Source organism: Dromaius novaehollandiae, chromosome 8, assembly GCF_036370855.1.
Source record: "Dromaius novaehollandiae isolate bDroNov1 chromosome 8, bDroNov1.hap1, whole genome shotgun sequence".
Lineage (NCBI taxonomy): Eukaryota > Metazoa > Chordata > Aves > Casuariiformes > Dromaiidae > Dromaius > Dromaius novaehollandiae.
This window is the reverse complement of record NC_088105.1, coordinates 25,342,224-25,356,922: the sequence shown is the minus strand read 5'-3', so window position 1 is coordinate 25,356,922 and position 14,699 is coordinate 25,342,224. Positions and strand designations below refer to the sequence as shown.

The 14,699-nt window shown below is 39.1% G+C and overlaps 1 protein-coding gene across 7 annotated transcripts in view; it reads right to left on the bottom strand.

The window, feature by feature from the left end:
- COL24A1 (collagen type XXIV alpha 1 chain) overlaps positions 1–14,699 on the bottom strand; it is a 158,733-nt gene that overhangs the window by 57,420 nt on the left and 86,614 nt on the right. For all 7 annotated transcript variants that reach the window (XM_064515983.1, XM_064515977.1, XM_064515979.1 and 4 more), the window contains 3 exons: positions 14,054–14,107; positions 12,859–12,903; positions 1,038–1,091 (listed from right to left, as the gene is read on the bottom strand). In XM_064515983.1, the coding sequence (XP_064372053.1) occupies positions 1,038–1,091; positions 12,859–12,903; positions 14,054–14,107 (153 nt within the window). The remainder of the gene's footprint in view (positions 1–1,037; positions 1,092–12,858; positions 12,904–14,053; positions 14,108–14,699) is intronic.

Here is a 14,699-nt window from a genome sequence, read left to right as displayed (position 1 = left end):
ACAGAAACAGCACAGTAATGAATACAATGTACCAGTTTGCTTCTATTTGTCAATAGATTAATTAATCCAGTTAAACTAGCAACAGTATCCCAAGGTAACGCTTGCTGGGCAAAATGTAATTATGAAGAACAAGAATTCTTTGACATTGAATTCTAAGATGATATTATGATTAAAACCATATGAGACTTGTCTAAATTTAAGTTTTAACAAGCAGTGCTTTCCATTGATATATTTCCTTTCCTCTATTACATAAACCAACAGTAAAATTATCACCAGATTTTCATGGAAGTTCTAGTAAATCACTGAGTAGATTTTTTTCAATAACGTCTCTTTAAATAGCAGCCACCAGTCTAGGTGAAATAATTTATCCCTGTAGGGTAGAAATATAAATGGTGCCGGATCATTTTGACAAAGAATTATGTTTTTATTGTAATTGAAGCTGACATGTAGTCCAGTAATAGTTTCCTGTTTTTCAGCTTTAAAATATTTCACCTAAATAAAACCATGTCAAATACGCTTAAGCTATTTATACTGTTCTGGTCACATTAACTCTGCCAAACATTGCTTCAATAAACACAACTGTTACTGTAGGGAAGACAAAACTAACAATATTGTCTTATTTACTCAACTTTGTTTAAGAAGTATTTCAGCAGAGTTACTAATGCATATGGCCAAATTTACTGTTCTACTTTCATCTCTTCACCATATACCACCGAAATCAGTGATCAGGGTATAAAACAAACATCAGTTGTGCCAGTTTCTGTGAGTCAACAGCAGTGGATGGTAAAGTGCATGCTATAATACAAACAAGATACCAAATCTATCAGCTCTAAATTCATTGCCAAAGTAAAGCCAAGGATACCAGATGCAGATCTCAAATACAGTATTTAGGTTACTACATATTACATTCCTGAAATAGCTATTAGAATATTAGCTTTGTCACACTGGTCAGTAAATGATCTCTCACCAATATTTTCTCTCACCAATGGTTTTCAAAGCTAATTTTTGCTGCTGAATAGGCAGATGCGTTATTATACCTTTTCACCAAGGCTTCCAGATGGACCAGTTTCTCCAGGTAACCCAGTTGATCCCTGTGTAAAAAACAAACAGACTTTATGAGTGCAGTGCCCATACTGGTTCCTCTTGGCAGCTTCCCAGCAACCCAGTAGCAGATCATGAGGCTTTTCTTCATCCCAGAGAGCACTGGACTACAAGGGCAATCCCTTCTGTCGAAAGGGAGGGCTGCACAAACTAACCCAGCTTACATCCTATGCATGAAGATCACTGCATCTAGGTACGCAGACAGTAGAAGGTTACAGCTAAAAAAGAAACTTCATTAATTTAACCGTTATGCTGTGCCTAGTGTCTGCCACTCAGCTGAGTCTTGCAGTGCTAAAAACTTTACAAACATACAATTAAAGGTGGTAATTGTTCTGCCAGTGCTTCAGTCTGACCACAAACTTCAAGGGGCATAAATTCACTGGAAAAAAAGTAAAAGCCAGTCAAAACAAAAACGATATTGGATCAGCTGCTGTAAGAATTTTCCCTTGAAGTGTTGTAGCCCCAAACACCTTTGAAATCATGGGTTCAGAGCCTTTTAGTTCTTTTAAAAATAAATAAAACAACACTCTCTTGAGGCTGTCCCATAAATTTCTACTGGATACAACAAGTACCACCACATGGAATAGGAAGCACGAGGGAAAGTACTTTTCAAAATGTTATTCCCAGTACCTGCAATACCCCCATTATTATCAAAGTAAATTTTAAAAAATAAAAGTGCAAGGCCCTGATTCAGAAAAGTATGAAACAGTAGCCTTACTTTGAAAAGCGCTCAGCAAGTGACATTGTCTGCACTTGGACTACGCGCATGCGTACAGCTAGGGAGGGAGGCTCTTCAGGTACCTTTCTGAAATGGAGCCTTGGTATAAATCAAGGACAGAGTAAAGCCTGTTTTCCAGTGTCTGCCTAAAGCAGAACTGCTGGTTATGGTGCCAGTGTTCCCCACTGGTACAAATGATAAAGTCTGCCCTAGCGCTTACCATTTTTGCTCATCCTTAGCAGACTGAATGGTTTTGTTAGGCAAGTTGGCTGTTTGGTCACTTAGTCTAATCTTATTCTGGCTGAGATCTTTTCCACAGAATGTATCACACACTGCATGACGAATGTGACGGCAAAGAAAAACGCATGTGAACTGGATTAACTTCAAAACTGCAGGTCAAGTGGGTTGACTGTTTAAATGGTCATCTGAGAGACACCACTGTGGAGATGGGGCCTCAGGATTGGGGAAGAGGTTCACACAGATATCTAGCCAGACAAAATACCTAAAATAACAGACAGAAACCACAAGACCTAAGGGAATTCTGGGGGGTAAAACTGGCAAGCATCAAGAAAAATGCTTAGGGTAGTTTTTCAGTGGACTCAGTGAGAGTGAAGGGCACTCTCACATAGCAGTTTTCCCTCAGTACTAGCAGTTCTGAATGGCAGCTGAGGGCTCTGTGGCCTCAGTTACTTCAAAACTGCTGCTCTTAGCAAGCACTAAGATTGATAGGGTTAGAAGCATTTCCTATTGAAATATCTTACTTAATAAAGGTTTTCCAGGTGGCCACTGCATAACAAAGTATAGAACAAGCTCAGGAAATCATCTCAGCTGCACCCTGTGAAACTACCTCCAGTAATTCTGAACGTATAACTATAGAGAACTGCAAGGATCAGCTTTGCTCTTAGGTAAGTCTGAATTCTGAATACATCATAGCTTCAGAAAGTCACATCTGGTTATCATCACACTGCAAGATAATGAGGATAGAGAGTTGGCACAATCTAGAAAATGAATATTGTGGGAAGCATTCTCATTTCCCCCACTAGATCTAGACTCAGAGCATACTAATGAGAGGTTGTTTCTTTGGTTTTTGTGTTTTTAATTTGGAGCTTGAAGAAAAGGCAATAGGTGCCCAGAGTACATTGCACGACTTCTCATGAAAGATGGCAGAAACATGGCAGCTCCTAGTAAATGGTATATATCACAACTGTATCACGTCTACATCATGTTGAAAAGCATGGTACAAATAAAACCGCAATTCACATGCTGGCATTACTGTCTCTACCTAGGTAGAAACGTACTAGCTTAACTAGCACTAAACTGGCACTTGAATGAGATGGTTTTTTAAAGCATTACTACTGCACTGACTATCCCTTTTATGAGTCTATTAGTAATTTACTCCATGGAAATCATTTCACAGCAGAAAAGCAACAGTTCAGTCTGAGATTTCTGCCTTTGAACAAATGATACTTTTCTAATTTTTTACCTAGGTAATTTCAATGCAGTGCAGCCTCAAGCACTGGTGCAAAACGGATGCAAAGTCACTAAGGCTTTACAATTGGTGTTCTGGAAATCTCATAGTTTAAATAAATGGCAATGGTAAATGCTATGCCACAAAAGTTATGCCATGCTTAAAAGTGCTTTGCAAATCTCAGAACTGTGAGACTTTTCCTGACCTGCCCAATAAGGAAAGAGGTATGGGTATAACAGACCATTCCTGCTGCCCTTTTGCACAGTTGAAAGCAGAGAGAGAAAAGTTAAGAGGAGAGTTGGTGTAGTTATCACTAGGGACTTGGGCCTCAGACATCAAGGAATTAGGATGTTTTCCATTAATTTTGTGAGCTTGGGAGAAAAAACTAGAAAACAGAGAAAAGAATAAAATCCAAAGGAGAAAAATAAAGAAAAGGAAGGGCACTAAGAAAAGAAGGAAGAGAATGAAAAGGAAGCGGAGAGAAAGGAAAACGAGGAAGGGTAAAAATTAAGTCCAAGTGTAACAGATAGAATACAGCCAAACAAGAAGTGCATGGAAAAACCAAAAGGGAGATGGATCAAAGGGAGCAGGCCGGACAGCAATGGATGTGAAAAAATAATGAAAAGATGATCAGGGAGTTAATGCAGAAAGGAAGAAGAAAAGGGGATACATTAAAACAGTTCAGGACTGGAAAGTGAGCAAGAAGAAGAGTGATAAACCTAAGGTATATGGTAATCAACATATTAAATAGTGATGACAAACATTATCTGCTGAGCAGGATACTTAAATTGTAAATATTTATAAAACAGCACACATGTAGCACTCTATTAAGAGTAATATCCTCAAATGTAGAGGCAAAAGTGGAATTAATAAAGTTTATGATGAACTCTGGGCAGCGTTATAATGTCAACAGAAACATAGATAATAGAGGGAAGATGACTCCGAAATGGGTGTGACAAGGAGACGGACTTTAACAGTTGGAAACAATGAAGAGCTAGCACTGCTGCTACCCTGGAAACTTTACAACAGTCCATTAAGATGGTTTATCCAACTAACCGGTTTCCATTTTTCTCCAGCAACAGCTGGAGGAATTGGCTTCATGCCCTGACAATGTACAGGGACTCTAGTGGAAGAGGGACAGAAGGAGGTTGTGGGATCAACCTAGGCAAAGAATTGCACTAACTTGCTGCTAGATTCCAGATTATGAGGAAGAAAAAGGAAGAGTCTGACTTATTGCTAAATCAGAAAGAATTAAATTAAGTCTGTCATCTTAAATTTGGAGTCTGCTCCAGCCCCAAATATGATTCAGCAATCTTAGACTGGAATTGAACTGTGGATCAATTTTATCCTTTCGTGACAGATATCAATTTCTTTGACCTATATTGAACTATTTCTGCCCTACTCAGCCCCAAATTTTCCAAGTCTGAAACTGATGGGAGGACTTATTTTAAGCTTTAGGGATAGATATGCAGCAGACAGGAGAGCATAGCTGGCAATCACATGAGTAGATGAAACATGCATGGGAGACATGGTGTGGCCCAGCGGACAAGCACAGGGAAGATATTAAGGCTACAAGATGAAAACACTATAGAAAGTTCCTGGGCTGGTATTCCTTTTGAACAGGAATAGAGAGGAGCACAGACTTGCTAGCAGCATACCCAGATACAGTTGGCTGTACAGCGTCAACTGAGAATTTCCTTGATCCCCTTTGTCCTTATAAGCAATGAGCTATTCAAGACAGCTACCTTTGAGGCTGACAACACTTTCACAGCCTACTTTTTGGAAGAGGCTAAAGAGATAAGCAGGCATCTCTATGCCTGCTGGACTGATGTATTATGTGTCAGAACATGTGTATTACGTGTCAGTGCTGAGATGTCTCCTGGCAGCAGTCAAAGATTGGTCCTGGTGATACTAGCACGAAACTGATGCCTGGAGGTCAATGGCAGGAATGATGGGACTTTGTGACAAACTCTCTAATGAGTGCGACAGCTACCACCACTGTCAGCATGACTCATGGCCAACAGTGGGCCTCAGTGCCAGGCAGAAAGCTGTGAGACAAAGAACAACCCTGTACTCTCACTCGTCAAGATAAGGGGTTGTGGAGGTAAGGTTTCAAAAGGCTAATGCCTAATCACTTTGATTCTCTTATCCCAGAAAAGATAGAAGGCATAAATCAGAGCCAAGAGGTAACTCAGGCCTATTCTCCTTCCACGGAGGCAGCGCTGAGCTCCCAGCCTACGCCACACTGTTTGGAGGACTGAAGATGCTGATTAGAAAGAAGTGTAACTCTGCCTTGTACCAGCAGTTATGCCATTTAGTGTATAGCCCCTGATCAAATCCCCTTTTTGATTCAAAAGTATTGTCTTTCTGAATAAGATGCTCTGGTTTGGTTTCAAAGAGAAGGAATGACTAGGAAGCAGTGACAGGGTACATGCTCTTGTATTACCCAGCACATTAGGTCTAGCTTAAAATGTCATGCCTTCCAGATCAAGGACAAATGCTGGCTATTAAGTAGAAAGTTTCCTAGACACTGGCTATTCCTCAGAAGAAAGTAGTTAAGTAAAGAAAATTTACAGTAGAAACACAAAAGAAGAAAGTGGATTGTGAGTCAGACTAAAGGAGGAATAAAACCCTCTACAAGAGTGGAAGTGGATACGTACAGAAAGCAAAAAAAGAGCCAGGAGGGTAAGAAGAACTGAAGCCAGAAATGGCAAAGGCAATAGGGACTTCAGGAGGAATTAAGGGGAAAGGAGTTCATGACAGGTTAAACCCATCCCCACCCCTCCATTCCAAACAGAGGGCAAGTGTCTGAGACTGAGATAAACCTAGAGCATGCACTAGCAGAGGCAAGAGAGGAGAAAGCTTACTGGTGAATGTAATTTTGTTTTTTGAAACAATTAGTAATATGCAATGGAGAAAAAGTGAAATCAGAAAGCAAAACATCTTACTTCCTCAATATATTAGCAATAAAGTGTTGTTTTCCTTACAGACTTTCTGAAAGTTGATGTGGCACCTCAAATCCCAGATTTTGATTGGTTTATTACAGATGCCAGCCACTAAGTCTGGACTGAGGTTTCAACCCTCTCTCCTTCTTACATAAGAGGATGAATAAAGTCCAAAGCAGGTTTAAATCAGTGTCTTCCTGTATCCCTCTAATACTTTGGGGAGTACTAGGGGATTCCAAAAATCAAATTGAATGCATTAGGCAACAGAAAAGTAAAGTAAAATAACTAAAAGGTTTGAAAATGATCATGGCTCTAAACCTTATTAAAAAAAAAGTCATAAACTTTCATTTTCAGGGATTTGTGTAAAACTCTCCAGTGACGGTAACAGCACTTTAGAAACCTTTCTGACAGAAGCATTCGCATGGAAAATGAATCAGAAATCAGATCTGGCATCTGACACTTGCCTAAAAGACAAAATATCTTGCCAGGGCATATGCTCCATGTTAGAAACTTGACTGTAGTTGAATAATTGAAAACACATTGTATATTTAATGCAAACCCAAGTATGGAGTAATCCATTAAAAAGCTCAGTAGTGAGGAATGAGTATTTGGCTGGTTCCAAAAATTCCTGTGAAAGCAGTTACCTGTCAGGCTGTACACTGACACATTCTTCTATGTTAACAGAAAATTTTCCAATGCAACATTATTTCATTTAGAATTCAGCATTTCCAAATATTTTTGTTCAACATTCTTTTAATGAGGTGCTACAAGTAAATTTAAAATACTATCTTGCCACATTAACATTTTTCCATGATTTTTTTTAAGGTACTTTCAATTCATTTCCATTAAAATTTACCCTGAATCAGTGCATTCTACATCCTTCCAGATCCAACATGCAACAATATCATAATCTCTGTCTGTTCATAAAAATTCCCACTTAAACATTTCTTAGGAGTCCATCAACTTCAGCCTTTCTGAAGGTCTTAATAAATTTCAGAACTGTATTCAAAAAACCAAAATGAGCCAACATTTAGATTTGATTTTAACAGATCAAAATTTACTTAAGGATCCATGAAAGTTCAAGCCAACTACCTATGTTAAAAAGACAACCGTGAAAACCAAGGGTGGGGGGAGAGGAGGACAAAGAAAAGTGCATGCTCTGACAGTCAGCTTCTACTTCATACCCAGCTCATACATAGAAAAATATATTTATAACTCATCATATTAATAAAATGAAGTTTTAAAAAATAAATTTTAGACTAAGCTCAGTTTTGTTAGCCAGATGTAATGGAACTTACAAGTATATTTAAATACAAGTATTTCTGAAACCAATCCATCTGGACCCTGGTACCATAGGTACTACTTACTACTGGATCTGTACATGCACACTTCTACCAGATTTGACCCAGACCAGGCCCAAACACAAATTAGCAAAGGAGCAGGGTTTACAATGGCCATTAATCTGGCTTCACATGAGCTGCAGGAGAGCAGAAGATAGCTGATCTATCAGAAAGGGTGCATCATGGACAGATGATACCTGCTCTCAAAATCTCCTGGTCGGATTTCTGGGTGAATTTGTATTGCTTTCTTGTGGCTGTGGTTTTGATCTGAATGACATTTGTATGCTGCTGAACCACAGACAGGCTTTTGAAACCACAGACTTTCAAATACAGCCTTTGTGTAAAATATCTATTTACTGCTGCGCCATTATCTGGTGCAAACTGAATGGAGTAGCTGTTAATATCCTGTGCTTAGACGTAAGAGTGACCTGAGGTTTTAAAGAAAGCCCTGTCTCCAGACCACCAGGGAAGATGAACAAAACAAAGCAACAAAGAAACTGGGAATACAGTTCTGAAAGTGTCAGCTCATTAGAGTCTAGTTTTAATGAGGCATTGTCCTAGGACAGAAATGCCCTTTGTTAAAGCCATGTAAGCCCTTGGTACAAACTGACTGAATCATGGGAATAGAAAATTTTGGCTTTTTTCCCCCATTTTATTTAATTGTTTAAAAAAAGATTTTCATCTTTCATCTTTGGAGAATGGGATGGAAGAGGAGCTATTTTGGAGGATGTATTTTCTCAGCAAAATGAGAAACTCTAGTAATTTGGGTTATTTGGAAGGCCAAATAAAGAATATGAGGCAAACTGCTGAATTAAGTCCTTTCAAATCCCTTAAAGACTAATAGTACATTTGCTTACTAATGGCACTTCAGTTTGAATTAGCAAAATGCAAGAGCAGACCAGAAAATGGCCCCATGTCAGACCTTGTCATCTAAGCAGCTGTTGGCTGACTGTTGTGCAAACTGCTGTACTTATGCCACTTGGCACTCCTGGCTTTTGGTTGTGTGGTCCTTTTTTATTATTCAAGCTTGTGTTTCACCTCCAAACTTCAGAAACAATTTCCTGCCTTATAACTACCGTACTAAAAATATTACAAAGTGAACAGAAGATCTGTAGATGCTTCGCCCAGGATTATGTTGGGAAGCCCAGGATCTGAAAAGCAAATGCCATTTTCCTCTTTTTTACATTGAGATTTGGCCACCTGTTTTGCTGGTGTTTTCTGCCTGTTGAGAAAGTTACTTGGTGGTCAACCAAAGATGATAATCTGAATGAAAGTCTATGCTCCATTACTGCCAGAGGAGGAGGTGAGTGGAAGCAGGATGCAGGTTTGTACCTCACAGCTGATGTTTCACTTGAATTTGAAAAAAGACTCCAAGCTGAACATTTGAAAGGTAAAAATGTACTGACACCATTGTTTAAATTATAGCAGTTTTAGAAAAGAGATAAATGAGTTAAACTGGGGTAATTCTGTCTGATAATGTCAGGCAGAGAGGCACCTGCGTTTAAAGGAAGCTAGCATATAGAGTGGCAGCAGGATGTGCCTCCAGGCAACCTGCAGATGCCACATGCAGATCCTATTCCGCTACATTTTTCTTTCCAAACCACTAGAGTACACAAAATACATTAGCTAAATTCAGATAGACAGTGAAAGGAACAAACAGTGAAAAGATCAGATGTGTGCTGATAGCTACACCATTATTGAATACAGTTGACTACACACGCAGGAAAATCTATCCTTGAGTATTGCTGAAATAGCATCTAAGCATTTTTCTCATATTTTAGTGTTGCAATATGTTTGGGGCATGCAGGTAAGTCTGGATATAAAGCTAGACAGCTGGTGGTGAAAAGACAGCCCAACTGCCAATTAACTACCACACAGGTAGCGTGTGACCCCCTGGCAATTGCTCTCGCTGTCAGGGGAAAGAATGGAGGGTTTGGACACTTTTTTGCCTTTCTTTCTACTAGAGGTTCTACTAGATCTGCAAAAGTTTCATTCATATGTGAAACTTTTAAATGACCATGTTGAAAAGACAGCCTGGAGGGAGGACTTCAGAGGCAGTCAGGGCTTGGCCTACTCCCTGGATAGGGCACTCTGTTTCGCACAGTCCACACACTATAAGCAGCCGGGAGTGAGCGTGAATTAGATGACACAATACGCATCCAGATCTGGATTATTTTCACTTTTTGAGGGACAACCAGAATAAATGACATTATATAAATTCTGTTGTTTCTGAAGGCTGAGTTAGCAGTGGAGGCTTTCTGTCATCTGTGAAAAGGAAACAATTTATCTTCTGATGGCAGATATTACCCAGAGAGTCATATCTTGGCTAAACTGAATTTGGATAAAGGTTACTTACATTTATGCATCTAACTAGTGGCTTTTTTTTTACCTCGGGTAGCAAATCTCACACAGAGCAGATTATCCTTCTGCTTCACTGTTCTCAATGCAATAGAGAATATCAACTGATTCAAGGTGTTAATCCTAACCCATGAAACCCTAAAAGGGTTTGGGGCTGTGGAAGTAGCATGGCATAAACTAGCTGATGAAGAGCACCATCAGCAAAAATGTCCTTTGAGAGAAGTGGGCAACATACACCCTGAAAAAACTAACCTCCAGGTCTGACAACCTGTTTCCCCATGCTTCCTGAGAGAAGGAACGAGCAGCAATGACAGGACATCAGTTCATCTAGGATGAATTTCCTTAGCAGGAAGTACTACACAGACTATACAGTATCGTCATTACTATGACAGAAGTTCTTCATAAAACTCCTGTTAATCTCTAACAGCAGATTTCTGAGAACAGTTTACCCAGTTCCTTCTTCTGAAGTCCTTGGCAATATTGACCCTACACCTTCACCAGTCTTTGCTTTAAAAAAAGTTTTACTCAGTTGACTTTTCTTTAGGCCCACAGATTCCAGTTCTTGTTTGTATATCCCCAGAGTCCAGACTTTTCATGATAGTTCAAAGAACTCCTTCTACTGAGCATCTTGAAAACTTCAGCTAAAGCCCATTTAATCTTTTCTTCAAGTAAAAGGAATAGCAATTTTAATTCTTCATAAATTAAGCATCCCTGGGGCCCAATCCAGCTATACTTTACCTCTGCAGGAGATGAGGTAATTGCTTTATGAGAATACTTCTCAAAAGCAGCTCAACTCTTAGGCACATGGCATAACTGCAGGGTTTTCTTGCCTTCCCACAGCCTCACATGCTGACCTTTTTCAGCCTGTTGTGGAGCTGCCACTGGCAGCCTGAACACTGTTTTTATTCTTTGCTGGGCCTTTGCTTTCTATTCTTTTTAGCTTTTCTTTTTTTTCTTCAACTTCTCATTTCAGCTTAGTTTCTCTATTGCTGTTTTAAAAGAGTATTTGCAACTGGGCAAGTTTGCTGACATGTGACTTTTACAGGTCTTTGAAGTAGTGACAAGATTATTTTTCCAGGATTTGTGTTCATGAACTCTGCTTATTTTAGTTTATCCTTTTGACACCAGTTGTACATGCTACATCTGACAGTTATGCATTTGTACTCTGCTCCAATATGCCAATAAATGTCAGTGACTTGTAATTCAAAATCCTATGACCAAGAGCTGAATTTCTGTAACGGAATAGGCAAGGAGAAATTGGAATTAACTTGCACTTAGTTACTTAGTGTGCCTCTGTCTACTAGTATTACCAAACAGCAACATAGCCCTGATGGGCAACTCTTTCAAGCTCAGATGAGTTCAGTTTTAGGCCACAAAACTGAGCAATGTATCATTTTCTTAAGTCATCAATGCACTAGGATTGACTCCTTATAACACGGACAGGTCATTTTGTATGAGCTGCTTGAAGCAGCATGTTTTCAAAAGACTTGCCATCCACCACTGATCTAAGCGTATGAAATACAGTTGCACACATCAGCAAAGTCAGATTGTCCTCATCCCAAATGCAAGGGCAATTTTCTCAGTAGCTAAAGTGATTGTTTCCTTTTGCATGACTTTCAAAAGATTTTGTCTCATCAGCACTGTGAATGTGCTCTGCCTGCTGTCCATTACTTCTCACTACCTTAACTAAAACCTTTCCAATTAGACCTGTTGGTCCTGCAGCAACTGATAACCTTGCAGGGAAGGACAGCTGCTGGGTCCTCTCAGATCTGAGCTCTGCCTAGCCAAGCAGCACCAGCTGAACCTGCCCACCTTCCCTTTTCAACAGGGCTTGCACTGTAGCCAGAGCAGCACTTTTGGTTGTAGGGGTCAGTTAAGGAACGGTGACTAAAGTACGATGTTAGTCACATCCCTGATCTATTATTAAAATGTGTATTTCATTTTAAGCTTATAAGCAGAGCGAACATTTTATAAATTTAACCTACTCAGTTTCCACATGGGACAAGACACCAAAAATATTTATGTAGAAATGGGCTATAAAGAGTCAGCAGTGTGAACTGACAGATGCTGGACAACATGACTGCTGACCAATCGACAATGTTGCGTTTTTACATTTCGGCACATTCCCCATCTTACTAGGCTGTAAGTAGCAAGCATTACGCTCCAGACTCCAGCTATTGAATCTTCCCTGCTTGTACATAGCTTTCATTTGTAATTTTCCATGCAGATATTAAGTAGTACTTGACCTCGAAAAGCTATTACAGAAAAGTGGTAACTTTTGGCACCTCAGGCAGCAATGACAGGCACATCAGCCAAAGACCAGCAAATCTGGGTAATACCAAAAAAGTAAGAGAATAAAAGGGAATAGAATTAAAATATTTGTATATTAAACTTCTAAAAATGAAGATAGCCCTGGGCTGCCTGGGCAGGTCATGGAGCGTTTGTCCTTGGAGCTTTTTAAGAACAAGTTTGCCAAATATTGGTCAGGAGTGATATAAGGATAACTGATCCTGCCTAGGAAGAGGAGGATGGACTACATGCCATTTCAAGGTCACCTTGAGCTCTGTGATTTTACAGAGGGCAGACAGAACAAATCTGCAAAATGCATATCAGGGTAAGTGTAGCCTCTTAGAACATTTTGCTGGAAAAGGATCACTTGTTCATTTACTTGAACGTTATTTGGAGGATACTTGCAACAACTTGTAATGTTTACTTAGCCCAATAGGAAAAAAAGCAGAATTTATTCTGGAAGGTACTTAAACTGGCAAATTTCTTAACATAGTATGATTCTGAAAGATGACAATGGTATAATAGACACCACAGCTTCAAAGAAAGGCACACCTCCCCCAAAAGCTACCACAACAAATTATTAGCACTCAAATGAACATAGGATTAAAAAATAAAACTAGAAAGAAAATTCAAGCTTACTGCTTCACCAATTTTTCCAAGGTTTCCTTGGTCTCCTTGTTCTCCCTATTAAATGGAGGAAACAGATGATGAAGTTTATTATAAATGTAATTTCTTTCATATGTGCATATTAAATTTGTCTATTTTCCTAAGAGCCTCTTTATTTTCTAAATTGCAGCAGCCAATTAAAACTTTCAAGAATAAAATTATGCAACCAACAAAAAAATGAATTTTGTATGTGGCTAATTTTGATTTTGTAAATGAGAAGTAATTACTGCTCTAATTCCTTGGTTTATGATAGCCTTGCCAAACAGAAATGAAAGCTGTTTAGTAAGGGCTTACTAAATATATTAAGTCAGCAAATGCTACAAATGAATGATGTATTTTTCATTTAAATCTTCCTTTTAGGAAATACAATTACCTTCACTATTCCACAATTGCTTCAAAAATAAGTTACCTGTACATATTATTGATATCTTCAGTTTTGCCACAAAATGCTATATGGGGAAAACTAACAGAAATTACTCAAGTATTTATCTCTGTTTATCTCTTTATTTCAAAATAGCCTTATTCCATATTGATGATGGTAAAAGATATTTCAAACCAACATTTTGAATGACATTTTAACAAACCATTTTCTCTTCCAAAAATCCTATGCTTGAAATTGTTGGTAAGTATAGATAAATGAAGTCTGCTCTGCTTACTATGCTGCAAGCCATGTTACTCAAGAGCATTTCACCATGCATTTTACTAGCAGAAGCTGGGTTTATGGGCAGTATTAATTATCTGCATATGACTACAACCCCAGTGCCCTGAGAAATAGTGATTTGGGGACTGTTTGTTCAGATTGCAGCTCAGCACTGAGAAAATCAGCTGCTGCCACAACGGCCGCACCCCGTGTCCTCCCGCCAGCGCAGGAACGGCCTTCTCTCCCTTGCCACCCCAGCCCCCAGCCCCAGCCCCCCCGGGATCCCCCGGCAGCCAGCTCTCCTTTTAGCGGGTGCTATCTCTGTTCACACATCCCCATCTCTTAGCCCTGCATAGAGTTTTTTTCATTTCCAAACAAGGTTTCTCTAAGTAAGCAGAAACACCAGTATTATATGCAGTTGTGCTACGTGGAAGCACGCGCACTCACATCCTTTCACTGGTGTATGTACCTATGTACACAGTTGATACTTCAAACACATTTTATTTCATACATAAAAACATCATTTACCTTTAATCCTTCTGGTCCAGGGTCACCTACATAACCTTTCTGCCCTGGCCTTCCCTAAAATAATGATTAAAATGAAATATTTCAAATATTTTAAAAGTTAAATAGAGAAATTAGGGTAAAATTATCAAAATATGTACACTCAAAAATATACACTGTTTAGTAATATTTAATACCTGTGTTTGAAGCCAGTTTATAAGTCTTAGTCTGGAAATACATTGTTGATTATAGCAGCACATACTAGCCCAGTAAGCAGAATCCGTATCAACTCTTTCTTATACTGTGAGAAAAACAGCCACAACCCAAGAATCTAATGCATTCCAATTTCACCTTAAAAACCGCATTTAGGAGACAAAGAAAAGGCAAGGTCATGCTCTCTCCTAGTCTAATTCCAGCATAACAGGGAGTCTCACTAGCAGAATTTGATCCTTAGCCTTTAGGGGCTGGTGTAATAACTGTCCTTTCTCAATTAGCCAGAATCAGCTCAAACATCTTTTCTTCTTTGTTCAACCTGATTATTTTAAACCTCAGCTCTCCTTGCTAGCATTTCGCTGTTAACAGATCTTGTTGCTATGATACTCAGGTAATAGTATATTGCTACCAAGAAAAAGTACAACAACATCAATCAGAGCAGGAGACCATGAAACGA